The 26,667-nt window shown below is 41.0% G+C and overlaps 1 protein-coding gene across 1 annotated transcript; it reads left to right on the top strand.

Annotated features, from left to right (window-relative positions):
• Window positions 1-743: 743 nt before the first annotated feature.
• On the top strand, window positions 744-6,885 carry KCTD12 (potassium channel tetramerization domain containing 12). Its single transcript, XM_054586447.1, has one exon. The coding sequence runs from the start codon at window positions 904-906 to the stop codon at window positions 1,876-1,878; it is 975 nt and encodes a 324-aa protein (XP_054442422.1). The 5' UTR covers window positions 744-903; the 3' UTR covers window positions 1,879-6,885.
• The last annotated feature ends 19,782 nt before the right edge of the window (window positions 6,886-26,667 follow it).

Below are 26,667 nucleotides of genomic sequence, written 5' to 3'. Positions count from 1 at the left end.
GCGCGCTGTGGCAGGATACCAAGGTTAGCTTTCTGTTTCTAGGGGCTTTTCGCGGCTACTCGGCAACGCGAAGACAATGGGGCTGTCTCTAGGCTGGGGCGGCTCTATTGTCTCTCCAGATGTTTTGTCTCTGTCTACAACTTTCAGCAACACAACTACCTAGGGCAGTGCCTCAACTCCAGTGTTTAATGCAGCCTGTTCGGGAGATCGCGGGTGCAGGAGACCGCCACCCACTTCCACCGCCTCCCCACCGCCCGCTACCCCTCGACCGGGGGCGGAAACCCGGAAAGTTTACGACCTCCTTTCAGAGTCCCCGGGGATCAGGTGGGGTTAGGAGGGAAAGGGGTGTAGTGGCAACCCGTCCAAGAAGGCTCGTCTTCTGAAGCGCCTGTCCCAGGCTCTGGCTGTCCACTTTGGAAGAGAAAGAAAGTTGGGCCGGAGTGGGAAAGGGCTGGAGCGCGGCGCTAGGAGTGGTGAAAGCGTAGAGTAGGGTCGCCCTGGGAGCTCGCGAGTCTGGGTGGAGCCAGCGGCGGGGCGCGGCGTCAGCTTTTAAGATGCAAATCGAATCCTTGCTCCACCGTCCCCCTCCCGCCCCGGGAGTGAGGCTCCGCCGCTCTGCAGCCGCCCACGCCTCCTGCGCGCCGCGGCGCCCTAGCGGGAGGCTCTACTTAAGCGGCGCGCGGGCCGCGACCTGGCACTCGCCTGGAGCGCGCGGGCGAGGCGGGCGGAGTGCAGTGGGGCTCTCCGGGAGCATAGCGGGGCGCGCTCGCACCGCTCGGCTCCTGGGCCTCCTGGAGGCGGCGGCCGGGGCGCAGGGCTGAGCGAGCGTCTGGGAAGGGTGGCCGCAGCCCCATTGTGCGGCCCCACTCCCTGTCACTACCCCAGCCCAGCCACCCCTTAACCATGGCTCTGGCGGACAGCACCCGTGGATTACCCAACGGGGGTGGCGGAGGCGGTAGCGGCTCCTCGTCCTCTTCTGCGGAGCCGCCGCTCTTCCCCGATATCGTGGAGCTGAACGTGGGGGGCCAGGTGTATGTGACTCGGCGCTGCACGGTGGTGTCGGTGCCCGACTCGTTGCTCTGGCGCATGTTCACGCAGCAGCAGCCGCAGGAGCTGGCCCGGGACAGCAAAGGCCGCTTCTTTCTGGACAGAGACGGCTTCCTCTTCCGTTACATCCTGGATTACCTGCGGGACTTGCAGCTCGTGCTGCCCGACTACTTCCCCGAGCGCAGCCGGCTGCAGCGTGAGGCCGAATACTTCGAGCTGCCTGAACTCGTGCGCCGCCTCGGGGAACCTCAGCAGCCTGGCCCGGGGCCACCTCCGCACCCCAGGCGCGGGGTGCAAAAGGAGGGCTCGCTGGGAGACGAGTTGCTGTCGCTCGGCTGCGCGGAGCCGGAGCAGCAGGAGGGCGCCTCCGCAGGAGCGCCCTCGCCCACGCTGGAGCTGGCTAGCCGCAGCCCGTCCGGGGGCGCGGCGGGTCCGCTGCTCACGCCGTCCCAGTCGTTGGACGGGAGCCGACGCTCGGGCTACATCACCATCGGCTACCGCGGCTCCTACACTATTGGGCGGGACGTGCAGGCTGACGCCAAGTTCCGGCGAGTGGCACGCATCACCGTGTGCGGCAAGACATCGCTGGCCAAAGAGGTGTTCGGGGACACCCTGAACGAGAGCCGGGACCCCGACCGGCCCCCGGAGCGCTACACCTCGCGCTATTACCTCAAGTTCAACTTCCTGGAGCAGGCTTTCGACAAGCTGTCCGAGTCGGGCTTCCACATGGTGGCGTGCAGTTCCACGGGCACCTGCGCCTTCGCCAGCACCGACCAGAGCGAGGACAAGATCTGGACCAGCTACACCGAGTACGTCTTCTGCAGGGAGTGAGCTCCCCAGACCCCCTCGCGACTCCAGCGTACCCATTCCCCCTTCTTCCTGCCCGGGAGAGGATTATAGATCTCCCTTCCCACCCCACGCCCCCTTATTCCCCTGATCCCCACCTCCAATAGCTGTGCTAGTCCCCCTCGTCCCCACTTGAGAACCTGGAGCCGCCAATCCTTTCGGCTGTTTCTTTCATCTTCTTTGGACCCCACTAACCGAGAGGGCCCAGATGTACCCCCTCCACCCATGCTTCCTCCACCCCCTGCCTCAAACCACCTCCCCTCCCGGATTGTCCTTCTGTCTGGAGCTAGTGGGGCAGGGTGGCGCCAAGTCACCAAGTACCTGGGAATGATTGAATTGTTCAGAACCTGATGGGACCCTGACCAGTGTGTAGAAGATTTCCTTGAAATCTTCTCAAGCCCTATAGGATTCCTTCGAGGTTATCAAGAGATCAGCGTTGATAACGCTGGGAATAGTGTTTTTGGCCCTCTTTAGAAGTAGAGTGTTAGAAGGCTGGATGGAAGACTCGACCTGGAATTGGGATCCCATGGAGGCAGTTCAGTGACTCTAAATGAATAAAGTTTAGAAGAGTTACAGGTAGATGTAGGCGAAGAATCTAGTGCTGGCACAATGAAGGATCACGTCTTCTCCTTGCGGAAATAAAAGTCTTCGCCCGTGGCTGAAACCTGTAGAAAGTTACCTCCTGCCTGAGGAGGCACCCCTTTTCCTCTGCTCATTGCCAGAAGCCCTTGGTTGGACTGGGTGACATGGCAGCAGTTATTGGCAGGAGGAAGACAGAGCCCTGCCACGAACAGGGCAGGACAGGCCGAGTGACCAAGTCTCTCGGGGAAGTCAGCCAGCAGTGACTGAATGGAGCTGGGTAGTAATAATGCACGTCGTGGGGATTAGGAAAGCCCAAGTATTCTTGCAGTGAATAGCAGTAGGACCTTAGCTCTTAAGACTTGGGGGTGGGGTGGGGAGGGAGGAAGGCAGGCAGCGTGGGTGGGAAGGGAGGAACCGACTAGCTCATGTATTATTTGAAAGTTGGAAGTTTGTACCATCCCTTTGAGTACATGCACATTTAAAAAAATAGTACACAAAAACACGCAAAGCATTTTATAAAAATTAATAGCATCTACTCTTTACAGGCAGTTTATTGAATTGTTTTGAATCCTAAACTTAGAAGTTGCTAATACTTATGTAATCTAACCAAAGAGTTACCCAGTAGGGTTTTAGTTTTTCAACTTTATTTCCTTGTTGATTATAAATCCTGAATTAAAAATCTATTTACTTGAGCAACGTATGTTTGATTTTGGTTACTTAAACTTAGGATCTCTTATTAAAAAACACCCTTCCTTTCTCCAAGCCCAGTCACTGTTGACTTCTGGGCAAATCTGAAAACCAGAAAATGCCACTTCTTTCATGCAGATTATTTGAAGTTAAGGTGGAATCTTTTTGAGTGACAGCTGCAGAGAAATAGAAGCACCAAGGGCCGCCCCTCTGTCCATAGCTGTAAAATGGAGTCTTTTAAAATGAACACAAGTAGTTAAAGTGAACTGAGCAATAAAATGGTGTTTAGGTAAATGCAGCAGAAACAGAAGGAGACCTGCTTGCCTTACGCCTTTTCTCTAACATGGAATAAACTCCCACTGCATTTCCTATCTACCCCATAAGTGACAGGAAGTGAATCCTTATCTTTCATGCTGTGAGGCTCCTTTGAATATTCTGTGATGATGGAATATTTTTTCATTTGTTTCAGCATTTTTCTCTGAAGTATGTTTTTAAAGATTTTGTAAGAATGTGTTTTCAGTGTTTAAATTAGCGCTATTTTTCCTTTTTAAAAATGAATCTTGTACTGTATCTTACTATGTCCATAACAGATGTTAAGAATTGGAACAGTTTTGTTCTTAGACTCATGTGATCCAATCTGTATATACCATATATAAACATTTTACATGAATCATTTAGTTTTTTAATTCATTAACTAATGCTGTATAATTTCCTATATTTGCCCCCAGTAACTTTCATCAGATGGTGTTTATACTAAAGCAACATGTTTTGATGAGTTTCTTATATTCTTATCTATGGAGAAATTGGGTTAGGAAAAAAATATGTAAATTATAAAACTGAGTTTGCTCCATACTTCTTTCTCTTTTGCTTGGATATTAGTTGTATACTAATAATATGTTGATTAACTGTCTACTTAAATCAAAGTACCTGTATTTTTAAGCCACTGTTTCTTTTTTAAGAAAAAGATTTGAGGTTTTTTATTGTAATTGCATTTTTAGAAAAGTAAAGTTAGTTTACTTTTCTAAAGTAAAGACTGTAATCATAAGGGAAGTGGAAGTAGAAATCCAAGAAGTTGTGTGTGCTTTAATGTTGAGTGTGTTCTCAGACTAGGTAATGCATCAGAACTTATCTCTGTTTCAAGCCTGAAATGATTTAGGAATGTTGCTCACTGGCCAAAAGAGGGTGTCACAGAGACTTCTCCGTCCACATGGTATTCTGTTAGATTGCTCAACAAAAATCATGTAATTGAGACCATCTTAGAGGGCCAGATCAAAGCCACTAACATATGGCAAGACTCTGAGATTCTGGTTTTCCTTGTAAAATCTGCACAACTCCAGGAGTAATGCAAAACTGCTAAAGATTTGTCTCTGCCACTTAAGTCATAAATTTTGTCTTGTAAAACTTTGAGTTGAACTATTTCATAGACATTTTATCGCTCCCCTCGTCCCCCCTCCATGTTGCCCTGCACCCCTCCCCTTACCCCTTTCTATCTGAAAGACTGGGAATTTAATGGTTAGAGACAGGAAAGCATCCTCTTTTTCTGGGGATGACCCCTATAAAGTTGGAAGTGGATACCTAAAAACATTTTACTTTTAGGCCAAAGTAAAGGTTGCGCGGGAAACTCATTTTACGCTGGGTAGAGAGTATAACTGTGGTAAGATGACTGGTCATGGGCACTTCGGGGGCCCTCCCCCTCCATGTGCCTTGGGCCTGAGAAGGACCTTTGGTGGTCTGCAGGGTGGGTTGGAGTGTTCGTTGGTTGCCACCTATGAACTTGGATGGGATTTCGAGGACATTTGAACAAACCCCGTGAAGACACCATTCAAATAACTTGGGAGAAGGTCGGAAATTATTCAGGTAATTATGACTGCATTAACCTGACTCCATGGAGCATGCATTTACATATGTAATGACTCTAATTACCTTTTGATTCATAAATACAACTGAGTGACGTTAGGTTTTAATAACTAATTTTTTTAATTTTTAAAAAAGAATGATTATTGACAGTGGTGGTTAAAAAAACAGGTACCATGTTTAAAGCTTTTGTGCCAAGTGTTTAACAAGTAGTCTATTTTTAATGTAGAAAACGAACCATATTCATTTTAATTTTTCAAATTATATGTTGTGGAAAACGTTCCTTGAAGGTGTGAGACTTAAAAATATTTTCTCCTTCAGTACTGTTTTTATTCCTGTGTTTCTTATTTGGCTTTCTGCATTGATAGCAAAGTGATAATTTATCATACGAGCCAAATTTGTCTTCTCTTTCAATCCAGAACCATATAAATGGGGGCTGTTGCTTCTCTGAGGAAGTGCGTAATCTGTGAATTCTCAGACAAAATGGGCAACTGGCAAATCTCATGATATAGTCCAATTTTTATTGGAATTTTCTATGGAATGTTATTATATTGAAGCCATGTAAGATGATGCTTTGATAATTTCTTACTTTTTAAATTATGGTAAATCCTAATCTAATATTTAAACAGTTTTGTATTCCACATGAAAAATGCTAAATTATAGTGCAGGTATTTAGAAAGTATTGACTGGAGGGGCTGAATTCCTTAAGAATTTCTTTTATAGTCTAAATCATAAATGCTTTTCTCAATTGACTTAAATTTCTAAACTAGTAAATTGAATGTTTGCATTATAAACCTACCAGAGTAAATCTTTTGGAATTTTGTTTTGTTTTTTCCCTTTACTATAACTCAATTAAAAACTGAATTAGTTTTCTTAAATGACCAAATCTGTCTTGAGAAATAAATAAAATAATCTTGTGTTTCTAGGGCCAATAGTACCGGAAACAGAGTTTCCTAGAGCCAGGAACAATTTCTGTTGAAGTTAATTTTTCTTTGCCACAAGTTTGAATAATAAAAATCTAAAAGTATTAGTGTTTGAAGATTTAGATTTTTCTACTGGGGCCCTTGGAATTTGGAAGAAATTCAACCAGACTGTCTACATTAGAGTATAATCTTTTGTGATAGGAAAATGGACTAGTTTGACCAAGAATTCTTGTCACCTTATACATTTTTTGATTTTTCCCCCCAAGCCAGGTTTTTTATTTTAAATGTATGCTGATGTCTGTGAACATTAATTGTAATGTAAACTATTATACAACTGTCTTTGTGACTTTACAGGCAGGCAAACTTTGCTATTACTATTACAAATGATGGCAATTCATTTATGACCACACAAATAGCATTAGTGACATTTAATGATTAAAGGTTAAAGCATTCATTGTGGATGTTAATTTTGAAGATGTCAATTATACGTTATTTAAAAATTTCCAGCCATCTGAAAAACTCTTATCTGCTAAACAATGTAAGATTCCCACAGAGCTATCTGGAATTATGGGATTGTCGAAAATGTTGTCTTTCATATCATTGAGTCATTTTCTCAAAATAGAAGGGGAAAGAAAAAAAATTAATTATATGATTATGAGGCTTTTCTAATGAGACAGAAAGCCAAGATAAAAAAAAAAAAATCCCTCTATATTTTAAAAAAGGCGCTGATGAAGTCTTTGTAGACATGCCCAAACTTTAAATGAGAATTTCTTCAACCATCTAAATGCTCTACTTTTGTTCTCCCTGCTCACAACCAGTTGTATAACAAATACTCGATACCGTTTTCCTCCGTGTGTGAAGTAATGAATCATTGATTATGTGACTTGTTATGTATTCTATTAAACACTAAGGAATAAAACATTCACTCCTTTAATTATTCCTCTTGGCTCCTGGGTATAGATTGGCTTAAGCACTGGTCTGATTTCATTTAAGGGGTTCTCTGAATGCTGGGAATGCTTCCCAAAATGTTGTGGGGGCCGATGATGAACATTATGCTATCAGAAGAACGCACTGTCTAATTGGCCAGCTGGGCCAGCAGTGAACAAGCTGTTTCCTCACAGTTGATTGTCAAGAACGCTTGTTGTCAAGGTGGTTTGGTACTCAATGTGGAGGAAAAGTTTTTCACAAACATGTTCTCTGACCTCCGTCTTTGCCGCATATGCGAAGTATTTTGAACTTTGAACATGGCGTGTAGGTAGGGAGACCTCTGAAAGTTTGTGGGGGAAAAAGAAGTGGTGAGAGAGGCCATCATTAAAATTACAATTTATGAAAGTAAAATGCTAAAGAATGTTGCGGGAGGATCGGCATCCTGGCTTTAGGGGCTCTTTCCTGAATCGTCTCCAGTCATGAGTGTCCCTCCTCTTGCAAGAAAGCACAGCGCCTCCCAGACAGGAATCACAGAAGCTGGGGCCCGGGAGCACCAGCCAGGCCTGCTGGGTTATGGCCCCGGAAGCCGTGAGTCAGGCGGGCAGAGAGAGCCAGGCTGGGCCCTTCCTGTTTGCTTTCGCCTGTACTTCCTCTAGATAGCTTTGTTTTAAAACTGTGCATGTGTTTAAGTGTAAGTAGACACACATGCATAATCTAATTTTTGAATACGTTATGGTGAAAATTTAAGCAATACAAGACGATAACAAAAAGTAATTCCTCCCTCAGTAACCTCTTGTTTTCCCAGGGGTAACCAACCATTGGTGTATCCTTATAGAGCATATATATATATATATGCAAATATATATACTCCTTGCTTTTTTTCTATTCAGCAGGAATTCTTCCTGTTCCATGACTTGCTTTTTTCTTTTAACCACTTATCCTGGATCTCTTGGAACGCATGTGATGAGGTTCAGGGCAGTTTGTTCCAGAATATGCACTTTGGCGTGTGGATTATTTTGAGTTGAAGATAATTGAAGTCCAGCAGATGAAAGAAGAACTTTTTATCTCTCCCTTAACTGCCTAAAAGAATTTAGATAGGGGGCCTCTACCAGGAAAAAAGCCATTAGCAGAGACAACTTTTTTCTTCCTGTCAATCTGTCTTATGTCAATTTAATTATTAGATCAGATAAAGAACCTAGGAGGGGACAAGTTTTCTGCCCCTGTAGATTTATGAACATGTAGCAATGATCTACATCATTTTCTTCGATAGCTACATGGTAATCTGCATGACACGCCATTTCTAGATGTGCTGTAATTTGTCCTACCAGCCCTTTCTTGATAGATGTTCAAGTTTCCAGGCATTTTTGGATCTAATCCAAAGAGTGCTGTATGGAGTATTTTTTTTACATATATGTTAATATATGTGAGTCTTTTTTAAGATTCATTGGCAGCTGTGTAATTGGCCAGCTACAAATTGGGAGCGGGGAATGATGGTGGTATGAAATAATTCTAGAACTGTTTTAGGTATACGAGGGTGAAGTTTTATGTAGCTTTAATATTGAGAACAAGTCCCCTTCTTTTATTTTTTATTTTTTTCTATTTCTTAAGGTCCTCCTCCTTCCACTTTTATTCTAGGTTCTTCAAAAATTAATTATGGCCAACACTTGGTTTTTAGGAATGTAGTATATGAAGAGGAGTCATAACGTATCCTGTATTTCTTAAGGAGGCACCTCTTGGGGAGCTAGGAAGAGATGGAAAGCTTTAGGATAAATATGGGGCACCTTTCTGGACTATCTAGCTGAGATTTGTGTATATAGGGAGGGGAATTACAGTTATGCACTTCTTAGTGACTAGGATACGTTTTGTGAAATGCATCATTACGTGATTTTGTCATTGTGCGAACACCGTGGAGTATATTTATGCAAAGCTAGATGTTATAGCCCACTACACTTAGGCTATGTGGTATAGCCTATTGTTCTTGGGCTACAAGACTTATTTAACATATCACTATACTGCATACTGTAGGCAATTGTAACACAATGGTATTTGTATATGTAAAAACATAGCAAAATCTAATTTGGGGCTACTAGTCAAGATGGCAGTGTAGGTATATGTGGTATTTGCATACTCCTACAACCACATCAAAATTACAACTAAAAGTACAGAACAACCGTCATTTAGAACTGCCTGAAATCTAGCTCCTTACTTTATATTCTCTGACTAAGGATATAAAGAAGCCACATCAAGACTGGTAGGAGGGACAGAAATGCAAAACAGGCTGGTCCCACACCCACATGTTGGCAGATAAAAATTGGGATTTGGAGGGATATTTCAGATGCAGAGGTCCCCATGAGGAGTGAGGGGTCCCACACCCACACAGGTTCCCCAGTCCAGGGTTCCAGTGTCAAAATGAGAAGCCCTCATAAATTTGGCTGTAAAAAGCAGCAGGGATTGCCGCTAAGTGAGATAGAGGGCTTCTGGACTCCCTGGCAGTTCCTTTTAAAGGGCCCATACATAGACTTACTTGGACTCACTCCCTCTGAGCTCCAGAGCTGGGGCAGCAGCCTGAAAGGCACCAGAGGCATACATGGAGGAACTGAGATGTTTGGCATCAGGGCAAGAGCTGGAGGGGCAGCTTTCTCCCAGACAGAAGTGCTGGCAGAGGCCATTGTTCCTTTTCTGAGCCCTTACCCCTACAGAGCTGGCAGGAGGGCACTATATCTGAGATTCCATTAACATGGTTCACCCTATTTTCCAGCCCTGGTGATTCCCTGAGGCCCTGTCTCACCAACTTGCAGGCTCACCCAAGCTTTTTCCAGTGGGTTTTCTATACAAATGGCCTGTCTTGGCTCATGTTTTAGACTTTCCTAAATATCTCTCAAACAAGCAGAATCTGGCCTTAGCATGCCCCATACCTCTTGCTAAGTGGCCCCAGGCCCAGAACTATCAGAGTTGGCCTAGATTCATAGTTTGGCCTCTCCTGGACACGTCAAAGCTCAGCACAAGTAGCAGCTCTATGCAGATCATTTTGTAGCTCATGCCAGGTGGGCCCAGGCAGAACATAGGTAGTAGCTGACCTTGGCCTACACCTTCTGGGAGGCCCCAAAACAGTACACCAGATGAACAGCTTCAGACCATGTCAAAGTACCACCCAATCACTTCACAAGCAACACACTCAAGGGGTGGATTGAACGGGTAGCAGTGCTAAGCTGCAGTAAGCCCTGCTCTGTGGGATGGGCCCCTGCATAGCTAATCCTCCATGGTAGTTGCAGTCCATTCTCACAGCTGACAGGCCCTCCCATTGACATGCCTAAAGCAATCAACACTCAACTACAACAGGAGGTTGTACACTGCCCACATGGGGGGGTGTGGTGTGGTGGTGAACCTGGAATACCCAGCTCAGGTGAATGGGGAGACTGTGCTTCTGGATACCACAGAACACCTACTATATTAGTCCACTCTACCAAGCTTGGGGGGCATAGCAGCACTACCTAATACATGGAAACAAACACAGGGAAGGAGGCTGACAAAATTAGGAGACAAAGAAATATGTCTCAAATGAAAGACAAAACTCCAGAAAAAGAACTAAACAAAATGTAGACAAGCAATCTACTAGATGCAGAGTAGAAAACAGTGGTTAGGAGGATGTGCAATGAACCTAGGGAAAGAGTAGATGAACTTAGAACTTCAACAGCATAAAAAAGAACATGGAAACCATTAAAAAAAAGCAGTAAAAAGTGAAGGATACACTAACCAAAACAAATGATAATTTATAGGGAATCAACAGTAGAATATGTGAAGCCAAGAATCAAAACAGTGATTTGGAATATGAGGAAGTAAAACCACCCAATCAGAACAGCAAAAAAATAAAATAAAATAAAATAAAAAAAACCCCCAAATAAGGATAGTGTAAGAAGCCTCTGAGACAACTTCAAGTGTCCCAACATTAACATCATGGGGGAGTAGGAGAGAGAAGAGAGAAAGCAAGTAATTGAAAAACCTACTTAAAAAAATGATGACAAAATACTTTCCTAACCTGGTGAGGAAAATAGACATACAAGGACAGAAAGTGCAGAGAATCCCAAACAAGATGAACTCAAAGAGGCCTACAACAAGACACTTCATAATTAAAATGCCAAAGGTTAAAGACAAAGAATCTTAAAAGCAGTGAGAGAAAAGCAGTTAGTTAGATATAAGGGGGCTCCCATAAGACTATCAGGTGGTTTCTCAACAGAAACTTTGTAGGACAGAAGGGCCTGTCAAAGAAATAGTCAAAGTGATAATAAATAAGACCTACAACCAAGATTATGCAGCAAAACTATCATTTAGAATTGAAGGATACATAAAGAGCATCCCAGATAAAAATCTAAAAGAATTCATCACCACAAAACCAGGATTACATGAAATGTTAAGGGATCTTATTTGAGAAGAAGAAGGAGATGGAGAAAAAAAGAAAATAAGAAAAGATAAAAAATATGAACAATAAAATAGCAATAAATACATATATCAGTCAACATTTGAATCTAAAAAACAAAATAAACAAATAAGCAGAACAGAAACAGACTCATAGATACAGAGAAATTTTGATGGTTGCCAGATAGGAGGGGGGTTGGAGGAGGGAAGTGAAAAAGGTGAAGGGATTAAGAAGTACAAATTAGTAGTAACAGAATAGTCATGGGGATGTAAAGCACAGTGCAGGGAACAGCCAATAATATTCTAATAACTATGTATGGTTTCAGATGGGTGCAAGATTTATCAGGATGATCACTTAGTAAGTTATATAATATCTAGTCACTCAGGTGTACACCTGAAACTAATACAATATTGTATGTCAGCTATAATTAAAAGTAAAAAAATGATTAAAAATAAAAATATAGAAAGGGTACAGTAAAAATGTGGTATAAAAGCTTTAAAAATGCTGCAACTGTATAGGACACTGACTGTGACTAGAGCTTGTGGAACTGGACGTTGCTCCGGGTCGATCACTGAGTGGCTGGTAAGTGAATGTGGAGATCGAGGACACTGGTATACACTACTGTAGACTTTATACACTCTGTATACTTAGGCTACCCTAAATTTATAAAACAACAAGAGAGTAAGTCAAGCATAAGAAAAAAGATTCAATTAAGAGACATGGTTAAAAATGAGATGTATGAGGTTGGGGCTGGGGTAACTGAATGCTGTTTTATAGCAAACTATTTTTTGTGAGTAGGAAGAGTATACTCTAAAATAACAATAAAATGTAGTAAATACAGAAACCAGTATCATCGTCATTTATTATCAAGTATTATGTAGCGCACATAATCGCAGGTGCTATACTTTTCTGTGACTGGCAGCACTGCAGGGTTTTTTCACACCAGCATCACCACAGGCGTGAGTAATGCGTTGCCTTACGACATTACAACACTACTACAGCTCTGACATCTTAGGTGATGGGGATTTTCCAGCTCCATCCTAATCTTACAGGACCATGATACGCTGGTTATGTCCATCGTTGACTGAAATGTCCTCATGCAGTGCAGGAGTGTAAGTCATTTAACTGGTAAGTGATTTACAACACTCTGTCTCATTTTATAAAAAGAATAACAAGTTTCCATGGTTTTAAAAGACAAAACCATAAATATTAAAGGTACTCTGAATTTATTGAATCCTAGGGATGAGTTTGAGCTCTTCTGCCTTTAAGAAGTTGGTGGTGATGGTGGCGGTGATGGGTTGAGAACGTCTGCAGGCACATGGTTGGAGGGGGGCTTTCTTTTTGAAGGCTAGGTTAGGGGACGTGTTAGTCCCTTCAGTCCTGCTTTACTCGCAGGGGAAGTTTCAAGGTCAATGCCCCTTTTGGAGCTGGAATGCACCACAGGTCCCCTAGAGTGACCTATGGGGGCTAAGTAGACAGGTGGTGTTCAGGGCCAGTTTAGGCCATTAGCTTTTAACTTGGCTTCTGCAGCTTCCCCTCATGTACAGCCATTCAGTATTTATGCATTCATTAAAAAAAAAAAAGGCTATTGAGTACCTACTATGTGCCAGACTGAGCCAATCTGATAGGAACACAGAAAAGGGTAAGCGCCGAGATTTAGTAAAGGGAGCTGAAGAGGGAGAACTTAGTAGTGCTGTGCTGAGAGAGTAATTGCAGGAATAAGTAGGGGGTCTGCCTAGCTCCTGTCCGAGGCTTGATAGAGGAGGAGATGGCAGAACTGAGACTTGTAAGTGAAGAAGAGGAAGGGAAGGGGCCTTCTAAGCACTGGCCCACTCAGTGAGGAAAAGCCAGAGACAGCAAGAACCAGAACATCATTGGAAAAATAGCTCCTCACCCACCAAAAAAACAAACAAAAAGACAACAAAGCACCCCTACAACAACAAGAACAAAAAATCCTGAAAAGCCAAACAAACAAAAAACAGCTGAAGAGGCAGAGTCAGATCAGGGTCAGCCTCATATACCCTGTTAAAAGATTTGGGCATTAGTTTTTAGGGTTTACTGAAGAATTTTAAACAAGGTGTGAAACGATCAGAGTTCCATTTTGCACTGACCCCTTGGGGCCCTGCGGGGGATGGCTGTGATGGGCAGAGGGAGGTAGCAGCCATTTAGGCAGCTGCGTGTGTGTTAAGATTTATGTACCGTAAACCACACGCAGAGCACCTGGCTGCAGGGCTGGGGTAAGGTTTTGTTTACGTTCTTTACCCTTCAAATGTCTGTCATGAAGTTTTACATGAGATTTGTTTGCAATAATATAGGGAGCACCTTGTTTCCATGAGAAACTCTTGTTCTGTTAATCCCTAGATCTCATCATCAAGAGACAGATGGAATCTTTAGAGAGACCTAATCACTTATTAATTTAGTAAGTACTTTAGGGAACACCCATTGTAGTGCATCAAGGACCCTGAAATACCAATGCATTATTTCCGCTTTCAACAGTGATTAATTGGGTCCTTAATATGTCTGGGACACAGCCCTCTCCTTTTGGGTGTGTTTTCCTTTCCTTAAACAACAGAGAGCCAAATAAAGAACTGCCAGTTAAAGGCCCTTTACTTCTGGAACAACCAGATATCACAGAAAACAGACTTGGTGGGTCTTAAACTTTTCACATGTTTAGAGTTTTATCACCATTACCTCCCCCCCGCAATTAAAAAATACATCTAATAATTCCTAAGAATGATTTTTCCGGTGTTTTTCAAAGTTAAAAAGATGAAGCATAGTAAGGACAGATTTAAAAATTCGTTTTTGGTCTTTCCTTTTATAAGAGTAACTGACAACATTTCCCAAGTTATTTACAAATCATTGCTTATTAACTCATTATGATTCTCCATTCTAATGCTTCTGGGTGGGTGCGGGGAAGAACCCCAGGTAACAACAGCAGGTCCTCATTTCTGTATGCAGAAGAAAAGGGCGGACATATCTTCTTGTCCAAACTTTATCTTTCCTCTTTAAAAGCATCAAGTAAAAATCACAGGTTAGAATGAGGGGAACATGAAGAAAATGAAAGTAGGAATTTAGACTCCTGGGTGATTTGGGTTGTTTGCTTCTACTTTATCCTGTGGTCTTAATCATCACTCATTTTTGACCTCTATGTGCCCAGTCATAGATGGTGGGGGAAAAGTGCCTACGTCTTTGTATTTTCCATATAGCTTGACACAGTGCCTCACACATAATAGATCATTAATAGAAGCTTGTTGAATAAATGAATGAATACTCATGTTAATTCATTCCTTTTTTAGTATCAGGAAGAAAAGGAACTACCTTAAAATTTGCTCTTTTTTGTAATACTATCAAGAATCAATAATCCTTCTTTATATATAAATATATTTTTTGGAGAAATTATGACTATAGTTTCATAAATAATTACATATAACTGACTATCCTATTTTCTGACTTAAACGTCACAGAGATTATGAGGAGACCTAAACTGATTTGGGTATTTTTTTTTTCTGAATAGTTCTCAGGTGGCAGCTGCCTTGACACCCAAAATGCTTGACAGTGTTTTGATTTTATGATGGAATTCAAGTTCACTGACAGCCATATTATAGGCTTTTCTCTGGGGCTTTTATTTGCTACAGAATTTTGAAAATATTAACTGGAAAATTTCAAGAGGTCCTCTTAAGAGTTGGAGAAAGAAATTTGACCTCCGTGAAAAGCTGGCGTATACTGTTCCAAATGTTCTGCTGGGGAGAGTTGTGGGTTTTTTAAATGACAGTTGCAAGGACTTTTAAAAAAATAAATGATCTATGCAATGATGCTCTGACCTTACAATAGCAGTTATGTTGTTTTTTTTTCTACTCTGCTCAGAACCATGTGCTTTCAAACTATAGTTCTCTCTCTGAGTTTCTGTAGGAAGCACAGCTGTTAGGTCGAAGTTTTGCCCACTGGATCTGAGCGTGTTTCTTCCCACTTCTGGGAATACATCCTTAGAATCCAAAAACACTAATCAGAAAGGCTATATACAATCCTATGTTCATAGCAACATTGTTTACAATAGTGAAGGTCTGCAAATAGCCCAAGTGTCCATCAGTGAATGAGTGGATTAAAAAAGCTGTGGTACATTTACACAGTAAAATTATATATGGCTGTAAAAAAGAAGGAGCTCTCACCTTTGCACCAGCATAAGTGGGTGTGGAGAATATTATGCTAAGCAAAATAAGTCAGTCGGAGAAAGACAAATACTGTATGATCTCACTCATATGTGGAATCTAATGAACAAAATAAAACCAGAGGCATAGATATGTGGAAAAGACTGACAGACTTCAGAGCAGAGGGGGTGAGGGGAGACTGGAAGAGATTAGCCAAGAACATATATGCATATATGCCTTGCCTGTGGACACAGATGCAATGTGGTGAAGGCCAGCGGGGGGGTGGCAGGTGCTGGGTGGAGGAAGGTAAAGGGGGGACATCTGTAATAGTGTCAACAGTAAAAATGAAATGAAATGAAATGAAATGTGAGGAAGAAACAGCAATGGTAATATAGACTGAAGTTTGTGTTCCTCCGAAATTCATATGTTGAAACTCTAACCCTCATTGTGATGGTATTTGTAAGTGAGGCCTTGGGGACTGGATTAGGTCAGAAGGGTGGAACCCTCACTGAGTGGGATTAGTGCCCTTATGAAAGAGACTCCACAGAGATCTCGTTTCTTCTTCCACATGGTCATAGAGAGAAGAGAGACATTTGTGAATCAGAAAGTGTTCCCTCACCAGACACCAAATCAACCAGCAACTTAATCTTGGACTTTCCAGCCTCCAGAACTATGAGGGATAAGTGTTTGTTGTTTAAGACACTCTGTCTATGGTATTTTGGTTAGAGCAGCCAAAACCGACTATGACATAGTTTCACAACAGTGAAACTTCAATTATATTGTTGTTATATTTCTCTTCTGTAATGTACATTTTCCTTCTTCCAGTGTCTTAGAAGAATTCTCAAAAAACTTTTGTTATTATCATCATGTAGTTTAATTCTAGGTTTTCATCAATTTGAGGACAAGTAAGGCAAATCAATACTTTTGTTTTAGTATCTGACAGGTGAAAGGAGTCTTGGGTCTTTTGACATTTGTCTTTAAGCCACTCTTTTATAAATGTAGACATAACTGGTAAATCTACCAATGACTGCCCAGTTAAAAGGACAGCATTGGGAAGTTTTAAAACTAGGGCTAAAGTTATGTGGAGATTGTTGTTCAAGTTCTGTGAAGGAAATCAATCTTGAAGATATGCTGAATGATTTTTACCACCATTCACTTTAGTCTTTGTTCCTCAGAAAACAAGAGTGCCTGTGGTTTTTATACAAAATAAAAGAATGTAGAAATGTTTTCCTTGATTCCAAGGTCTGGGATTCTGTGACCGTTGGATAGTGTTTTATATTCTAAAGAAGTTCTCATAGCCTTTATGAAACATGTACAGCTAAAATAAACTTTACTGATAAAATCATGATTAAGAGAAGCTAAAAGAATCTTTCCTATTAAAGCTAGGTCTATGGGAGGCTAAAATAAACTTTATCAATAAAGGTTTATGAAATTCTGTCTTACTTAGTAGTTAGTGCTATGCATCTGTTAAGCAATATGGTCTATTCTAAAAGCTAAAGGCTTTTTAAAAAACTGGATAAGCATAGCTTATCCAGATAAGTCTTAGTATCATTTAACCGATGTCTATAATAGCTTTTAAAGCAAAGTGAAGTATGTTTGTTAAAAATAAATTTTTAATTTTTCAGATCCAAAAACATGCTTGTCTAGTCAATAAGCCTGTACTCTATGTACTATTCATGGCAATCAGAAGGTACTTGCACATGTTATGTTCTCCTGGGCTGTTGAGAGTTAAACAAAGGACAGGGTCAGGAGAGTGGGAAGGTATGAAGCACAACTATGAAAAAACAAGCATCTTCTTTCTATATATGAAAGTTGTAGTGATACCTATATTAATGCTGTCCTTCAATCATATTGGTAGATTTTATGTTTGTTTCAATAAGAGCTATAGGACATTAACTTAAAATGTTATACAGCAGATTATTAGTAGACAGCAGGGAAGGAACATATATTTACAATTGTTGATGTTGGAGAAGATGAAAATGTTCGGGAGACAGAGGTGGGTGGTGGCTACACAACAAGGTGAATGTACTTTATGTCACAGTACTACACAGTCAAAATGGTTGAAATGGCATATTGTATGTTATTTTATCACAATAAAACAATGAGTTTAATTAAGATAATGTGAGAAATATATAAAATTATAAAAGGAATCAAAATTCTATGTAAACCTACCCAAAAAATGTCATTGGAATCACCTCCAATTATAATGAATAACTATAGAAATTCACCCCTCTGATTGTGTTATGCCAGTAATGTAATACTCAACTGTATTAACAATTCTTCATTTGGATGAGTTATGAATCATGCAGCAAAATCAGTCATAACTTTTGGTGACCTTTTAATTTCTTAAAATTTGAGAATATGTGTTTGTGTCAGTATGTGCTTAAATTTGTATTAGGTGAGTTTTCTAATTTTGGTGCTTTATCCCTCTCCATTAGCTCAAATAATTAGGAGTTGTTACTCAGATTGAATTGAAATTAAATTTCACTCAATTTGGGATTTCAAAAGGCTTTGCAAGAATAATGTAATTCCCATTCCACAAGTCAGAGGAAGGAATGAATAATTGTGCAGGAGGGCAAGTGTTTTTAGAGTTAGGAACCAACTCTGCATTTCTAATGTTATGAAAGGTCCTGGTCTATGTGCTCTCTATTAGCACTCTCATTGTTATATAAATTATTGGGTTGGCCAAAAAGTTCATTTGTTTTTTTCTGAAGGATGTCTCTAGTAGTGCTTTGTTGCCTCTTACTTCATTCAAAACATTTGTTAGATTGTATTGTGACAGCTGTCATATAAGTGTGCATTAAAAAAAATGCATGAAAACTGGTGATTTTTTGTGTAGCCATTTTAATATTGAATATGAAAAAAATATGTAACATTTTTGGCTGATAACATAAGTCCAGTGTTTATGGGACAAAGATATGTAATGGAGAAATCATACTCACTCACTCATCTGCCATAGGAGGGTTAAGGGTGACAAGCAGACACGAGACTTTGCTTTAGTTGCTTTGGAGGCTGGTATCATTTGGGAAGTTGAATCAAAGCTGAAGGTTAGCAACTCTGGAGGAAGAAGGAACCTCAGAGTAACAGATGGTAAACTTGGGTGAAAACTGAAACTGGGTAGAACACATACACCAGATGGCAGAGGAACAAACTCCAATGAAGTAGTTTGAGAGATTAGACAAACAGAGCAGTGGTTCTTAATGGAGTGGGTGGGCAGCAGCTCTTCCCCCTTCCCAGGGATCTGGGACATTTTTGGTTGTCACAAATTGGGGGAAGAAGAGTGCTACTGATATCTGGTGAACACAGAGCAGGGATGATCCTAAGCATCCTATTTATGTACAGGTACAGCCTCCTACAACGAAGAGTTATTGGGCCTTATGTGGTGATACTTCTGAAGTTGGGGAGCCATGGGATAGGAAGAAGACTGCTTAGGTGGGCAAGGCCATAGTCATGGTTAGGCGCTTGGTCCAAATGTGAAAGCACCTTGATGGCACAGAGCTATGTTGAATGTTACTGAGTTCCAAGAGGAAAAGATGATGTGGTTGTCAGATCTGAAATGGGCTAAAGTGAGAGAGGGAAATGGTGGGTGTGTAGGTAGACACTTGCTAAGGTACTGTTGTCATCTTGATGGGTGTTCTACTGGGCAAGCCAGGGCAAGCCGTCACCTGGAAAAGAGCTGACCTGAAAGTCTTGCCAGACAATGTATCAAGTCTGGAGAAAGGCAAGACAGAAGCACAGCTTCAGGCAGCAAAATAAAGGTTAGGAGGTCCTAGAAAGATGAAAAAAAAGTCAATAAATATGGTGGGCATGGGTAGATGTGTATTGAACAAAATCCATGGAAGGTAAAAAGTAACAGAAGGTAGAGGGTAGAACAATGGTTCTCAAACTTGTTTGTGCATTAGAATCAATGAATTAAAAAATTACTGGTACCTGGGTACCATTTCAGACTAGTTCAATCCAAGCATTCGGGGTTGGGTTCTGGACTTCAAGTATGTTTACAGTCAACTTCCCAAGTATTCCTAATGTGCATCTCGGGCTGAGAACTGCTGTCCTAATAGGTCAATAAAGCCAAGAAGGACCGAACAGTGTGACTCGAACAAGGCTCTGAAATAAGCTGTCATCTGTCATCAGGGGCTGCTTGTCCTCTGTCCTAGCATTTTGCTACCTGACCTTTGCAGGGATGTGTGTGGGCTACAGCTCAAAGGATCGTGTGCCCGGAGCTTGAAGCTGGGTTTTGCTTACATTTTGATGAGGAGGCAGAGCTGGCAGGCAGAGGCTCACTTCCTGCTAGTGACTGATGACTGAGCTTTGGATTTAAACTTTCACAAATTACCTTGTGATGAAAAGAATCACTTAGGAGTAAAAATAATATTACGTTCCATGAGCAATTAAAAATTATTTCACATTTTATATATTCAGTCATGCACTGCTTAATGACAGGGTTACACCCAGAGGAATGTGTTGCTGGGTGATTGTGTTGTTGTGGGGGCACTGCAGAGCACACTTTGACGGGACAACCTACTGCACACCTAGGCTATATGACATAGCCTATTGCTCCTGCACTGCAAAATCTGTACAGCCTGTTACTGCATTGACTTAGGTAGGCAATTGTAACACAAAGGTATTTGTGTGTCTAAACATATTCAAACATAGAAAAGGTACAGTAAAGATACCCTGAAAAGATAAAAAATGATCCACCTGTATAGGGTGCTTACCCTGAATGGAGCCTGTGGGACTGGAAGTTGCTCTGGGTGTCAGTGAGGGAGCGGTGCATGAATGTGAAGGCTGAGGACAATACTTACTGTCCACAACTGTGGACTTTATAGACACTGTATCCGTTGGCTACACTAAATTTATAAAACAACAGGAGATTGAATCGAGTACCAGAGAAAATGATGCCATCAAGAGACTTGGTTAACGTGAGATGTATGAGGCTGGGGCTGGGGTAACAGCATGCTGTTTTACAGTAAAATGTTTTTTGGAAGTAGAAAGAGTTCACTGTAAAATAATGATAATAGTATAATAAATAATAAAAAGGAATACAGTCACTAATTATGACTAAGTATTGGGCGCTGTATATAACTGTATGTTATATTTTTATGGCTGGCAGTGCAGTAGGTTTGTTTACACCGCGTGAACACAAACACGTGAGTCAAGCATCCCTTCACGCTGTGATCTCACGTTGGCTGCCACATCACCAGGCAATGGGAATTTTTCAGCTTCATTATAATCCTATGGGACCACCGTGTGTGTGGTATATGCAGTCCATCATTAACCAAAACATTATTATGTGGGGTATGACTGTAAGAATGAGGATGATATTATGAGAGGAAAAATGAAAAGCCATCAAACTACGTGTGTCTTGGGGAAAGTGAACACTTTACAAGTCGCTGATAAAGGCAGCTTGTTTACTCACCTTGAGGAACGGGCCTGGAGGATGCCTTTCACGGTGGCGGCCTCCTCAGAGGAGCATCCTTCATCTGCTTTTCCCAGTTTGGAAACATTCCTGAGAAAACACTCCTTTCTAGTAGAAAGAGAATATGAGTCAAAGCATTCTTTGTCTGCAGATCCCTGGGACAGTTTTGAGGAGATTGAGTAAATGACTGGTGGTGAGAATCTGTTCCATTTTCATTTGTCTCTGGTGGGGCCTGGTGGCAGTTTAATATTCTTTATTGTTATTTTACATGCAACTTCCTTCCTAGCTTATGATTTCTGTCAGGACTGTGTATTAGTACCCATTAGTCATTTTTCTTGGGTTGGCCTGTAATGCTTCAAAGGAGGGCTGGTGTATTTCAGTAATTTTGCTTACAATTTGATTTGTGGTCTCTAGAATCCCAATTTAGTTTCATCAGCACATTTCAACAGACAACAGCTGGGCCTCTGGATGGGCTCATTTACATATATTAGCAGCTGAAAGCTAAGCACCAGCGACCCAGAGATGGCCTGATAATTTTCCCTTAGCATCACCTGACATTTTTTTAAAAAAATAAATACTGCTTCCTTTTTTTGCCACTGTGTCAGTGACAATATCCTGTGAACAATTAAAAACAAACCAACAAACCCAAAACAGTTGGTCTCCAGGCAACTTTTAAGCTACAATGCTTTGATAAAAAGCCTTAAAGGATAATCAGAAGATATGTTCTGTCTTCCTTCAGTGCCAGGTAAGAATGTTGCTCCCTCCTATTGTAAATATCTTTGTTATTAGATATATGGTAGAGGAATCAGCTTCTTAATTGGTCAGTGACTACCGAAAAGCAGGTAATCCACAGATCTGTAAACATCATTGTGACTGAGACCCTGAGCGCGACTCTCCACACAGTTGTGGCCTGAGAAGGACATTGTGTAAGGCTTGTGGAAAGACTTGGGGTTCTGCTCACTGTTCCCTTTGCTTGGGTTTACATTCTTGTGCTGTGGCCTTGGTTTGTGTGGTAGGCTAACCAATGCCCCTCTCTGCCCCACCTCCCTCAGAGATCCCTCCATCCTGATTCCTGGTCTCTGGAAGTATTGAGTTAAGGATTTTCCAATGAGATTATTTGGGCTTTCCTGGAGGGCCCTAAATGCCATTACCAATGTCCTCATAAGAGAGAGGCAGAGGGAGATTTTTTGAACACAATCAGAAGAGGAGGAGGCCATCTGACCACAGAGGGAGAGCTAGGGAGTTCTGTGGCCACATGTCAAGGAATGCTGAAGCCACCGGAAGCCATAGAGGCAAGGAAAGGATTTTCCCCTAGAGCCTCTGGAAGGAATGGGGCCCTGCCAACACCCTAATTTCAGCCCAGTGAAACTAATGTGGACTTCTGGACCCTGGACAGAGAGAATACAATTCTGTTGTTTTAAGCCACCATGTTTGTGGTCACGTATTAGACAACTTGGGAAACTAATATGGTCTTTAATAGAGCCTATCCTATTGTCCTTGGACAGGTTGCTTTGTTATTCTAGTATATCAACGTCAGTGGTTTGTTTTTGTTTTTGTTTTTTCTGGAAATGAATTAACTTACTTGATATTTTTCATTTGGTATCTTGTTTATGATCCATTTGTTCGACCGAATCCTTGTCTGTTTGGGCAAGTAGGGACCAATAAGGTAGGCGAACTGCAGGATCATTGTAGCTGCTGAAGAGAGCGCCAGATATGGGACAAAAACATTTGTGAAAAAGTAATGCAGATGACTCAATATTCCTGGGAAGAAAGAGAATATTATCTGCAATACATTGAACATTTATCATTTCATCATTTTATTTCCCTTTCCAGTTTCTATGAGAGAGATAGACTACTGTATTTTATCAACATAGATTGTGGTGTACAAGACACCTTAGAATTGGGTTACTCTCAGTGGTTGTTGGTATGAGTTACAGATTATGATGATTCTGAACTGAAGTGGGGGAAGTATAGTCAGGGTGTCCTTATTCCCTTTAACCAATAGCAGAATACGGTCAGACTTCACCCTTCCTTCCTCTGCTCTTGTCTGATGATAACTGACCGGGGCCGGTTCGTGAATGATGAGGCTCTGCAATACAGGCATCGCTGAGGATCACGTGGGCCCTTGAGGGAGTCTATTCCATACCCGTTGTGATGCCCAGGGAAACAGTTTCAAGAGAAGATAATAGATTTGGGGTTTTAGTCAAAGATCCTAGAAATACGGATGAAACAAACCGCTAGAGATTTTTAAAAAAATGTTCTTCATAAAAGTACTTCATGAGTTTTTCTATTACAAAATTAGAAAACATAATTCCATTTATAATCATCGACCCCCACCCCCCCAATACAACAGCTGCTTCTTCAAGGGGACAGTCAGAACATAATGAAGGTAGAAAAACTGAATGGATTTCTTTTGCAAAGAATTTTAATACATGCTCTATGTGCCTACATGTTTGCTAAATGATATCAAGAAGCATGGATTTTTTTGAAGACGTATTTTATACCAATTGTTAAATGAATTCTTAGTTAAATGTAAATAATTCTGTTTTCTCCAGTGCCTTCCTGATGGAAAAAGGAGACCTTCAAAACAGGCTTGAGACACTGGTAGAGGAAGTCTATACTTGAATCTTAATCTTCTTTGTGAACAGGTAATTTATAGTTTATAGTATTTGTATGCTCTCTCCCTTCCTTCCATAATTTATTCCAGGGCACTGTGGGAGGCACTGAGCAAAATAAATAAGACAATGTATTTACTATTAAATGTTGTATTACAACACTTATGAAATCTCAGAGATGCAAAGCACTTATGAGCAAGATGGGCCAGACACTAGAATGAGAGGGAGAAGCTGTTTCCTTCAGAGTGGATCCCCCAAAGCCCTTACAATGCTCAACAAGAAGTTAAATGTCACTCTGTTGGGAGATGGGTTATGAAACTGTAAGTTTTATTTATAAAATAAACCTGTGATAATAAAATTGCTGAAGAACAATGAAAAGCTTTGCTCTGAAGGCTGAATCTGAGAATTGACTAGCGAGATGGCATATGAATTATGGATTTTCTTTTCCATTGAAATCTCTTTTATCACAATCGCCTAAGAAATTTTATATTGTGCCTATTGAAGAGAATGAGAATTAACTTAATTATCCACCCTCTGTTGTTCATTATTTATTTATTTATTTTATACAAAAGAAAACACTCAGTTTTCTTGTACAACAAATTGAATGCAATTACCATATGACCAGTCAAAAAAAAAAAAAAAAGTGTCAGAATAGCATGCTACAGATATTTGCTTTATGTGATCAGTATTCTGAATTAAGTATAAATACAATTTTGTTAAATGGAACTGTGATGAAAACATAAAAAACACTTTTGTTAGTTAAGATGTTCTAATCTATATAAGGAGAATGTTTTCTTTATCTGAAGCAATACATACTGACCTACCTATCTTAATATCCTAAAAATATAAAGAGGAGAGTGAAATAATATCATCTAAAGTTGACATCTGCTAAGCTAAAATAATTAAACAGGTGGTTGGGTTCTGGAAGGAAATTTAAGGAAAGGGAATATAAAAGTAGTTTCTTTGAATTTGGGGTGAAATGGCTTTTATGTATGAAGAAGTAATGTGTGTGCCTGGATAGGGTGTGGAAGGGCAATTAGGTTGTGGGGAAGGTGAGAAATCACAGGGTTTTTAACTGAGACCTCAAGGTTTCCCCACCGTCCCCCAGTGCCTGCCGCCTGCCTTTGCTACATATGCACTGTGGGCCCCGCGGCTCGTTCCTGACTTCACACAGTGCTGACTTCTTGACACTGGCGCCTCCCAGCTCCCACACTTTGTGAGAAGACTTGCCTGTCTAAGAAACAAGCTGCTGGAGCTGAGATTCTCATCTGATTGTCAGCCAAAGAAGGTGTGAGGGAATGGAAAACACAGGATCTCCACACAGAAGGCCTAGTTTAGAATCCTGGCTACTAATGCTTATTAAATCTATGACCTTGGCAAATCATGGATTGTTTTTGTGCTTCAGGTTTGTTTGTTTTTTTTAAATTGTTATGCTATAAAATGAAAATACTTTATAGCTTTGATTTAAACACTACACAAAATAACATGTATGAGTATTAGGGACTCAATCCTTGGACTTTTTTTTTTTTTTTGGTAAAGAACACCTTGTTCAGCCAATCACCAAAGCACCTCCTCTTGTTGGCAGTGTAGAATGCCTGAGGCTATGTGGCAAATATTTTCTTATTTTGAAATAATAGCAGATGAACAGAAGAATAAAGGACTTTGTAGGTACACATTTCTGCCTAGACACACATATTCACATACACATGTAACATCTCTTGAGGAGGCATCTTGTCTTTTCCTTCCCTCTTTTTGTTTGAAAATTTTTTTCTCAGACTGTCCTTCCATCTTTTTTCCCCGTATTTTCTCTCAGACTGCACTACCTGGGGCTGAGATTAGTGAGTTTATTACAAATTTGCACATTGGCATAGGCCTGCCAGTAGGGGCTCCAGGCAAAGTTTTGGATTTTGTTTAGGTAGAAACTGCCTGGTATTCTTTCATGTGTGAGCCTCACTCTTGTTTCCTATGGTTTCCCATTTCTACCCAGGGGTGACCAGCATACCATGCTGCTAGTGGCAGTTGACCAGGCCAACAATCTAAAAAACTCATTTCTCAAGACCAAGGACATGAATTAGGTTTATGTTTCTTGGGAAGAGTTTCTCTTAATAAAGATGAGTGGGTTAGCCCATTTGGGTGGATTCTCTGGGAAGGGGAAAGTTTTTAGTTGTTCTCTTTCTCCTCAGCGCAGTCTTTCTCAGGATTTTCAGGTGGAGTTGAGGGTTTGCAAAAGTAGACAACAGACATGATTTATTGAACTTGCATAGAATTAAAAAAAAAGATGAATTAGCTGCCAATCTTCAAACTCAGTAGATTTCCCACCCAAATCTAGAAATAAGTTTTTCCTGAAAAATATCTGGCAACATTCATGTACGGGAAGTATGGATCAATGACAGATTAGAAGGGCAAGTGACCCCTAGTCCAGACAGTGCCCTCCCCCTGTGTCATTGCTTGAATTACCTGTTTGGCCCCCTAAGCATTTGGTTTTGCCGCATCTACCCTACACTGAGCACTGTTTACCCACCTCCCCCTCTCCTGGCCACATCTTCTCCCTTCCTGCCCTGGCACCCACCCACACATGCATGTCCTTCCAGCAGAGCCCATGAGCTCAGTGAAAACAAGAACTGGTCTTTAGAGAAAGAATAGGGTTTACCACGGCAAACCAATGATATTCAAAACCACAAACCATAATTCCAGAAATGCCAGCTCTGTTTCCTGTTTCTTTTGAGATGTGAATAGTTTTATTTATGAAGCTAAAACTATAATTAGAACATTACAGTAGTAATAGTATTATAGAATCATTTAAAAAGTAGTGGAGATGATGAAGAAAGATTGGAATTAAAAGGATAGAAAAAGGCAAATTCTTATAAAACGGATGCAACTATATTCATTTATTAAAAAGTAGATTTTGGGTCAAAAAAAGCCTTAGTAGAGATAAAGATAACACGTTCAACCCTTGGTTGATACAACGATTTTAAATTTGGGTGCTCCAAAAAATACAGTTTTAAAATATATAAAGCAGAATTGTTAGAACAATGAAGAGAAGTAAACAACTGTATCTTCATAGTGGGAGATTTTGGCACATCTGTCTTAGTGAGAAACAAAACTAGCTAACAACAAAGCCAGTAAGGAGAGAGAAAGTTTTGAGTAACATATTAACAAAGTTGATCTAATGGTCACATATAGAATGTCAAAGAACTGAAGTATGTATTTT

This window comes from Pteronotus mesoamericanus, unplaced genomic scaffold, assembly GCF_021234165.1.
Source record: "Pteronotus mesoamericanus isolate MK-2021 breed Mesoamerican mustached bat unplaced genomic scaffold, CSHL_Meso_final contig_94, whole genome shotgun sequence".
NCBI classification, from domain to species: Eukaryota; Metazoa; Chordata; class Mammalia; order Chiroptera; family Mormoopidae; genus Pteronotus; species Pteronotus mesoamericanus.
The sequence above is the reverse complement of the archived record's forward strand: the minus strand, read 5'-3'. Positions and strand labels throughout refer to the sequence as shown.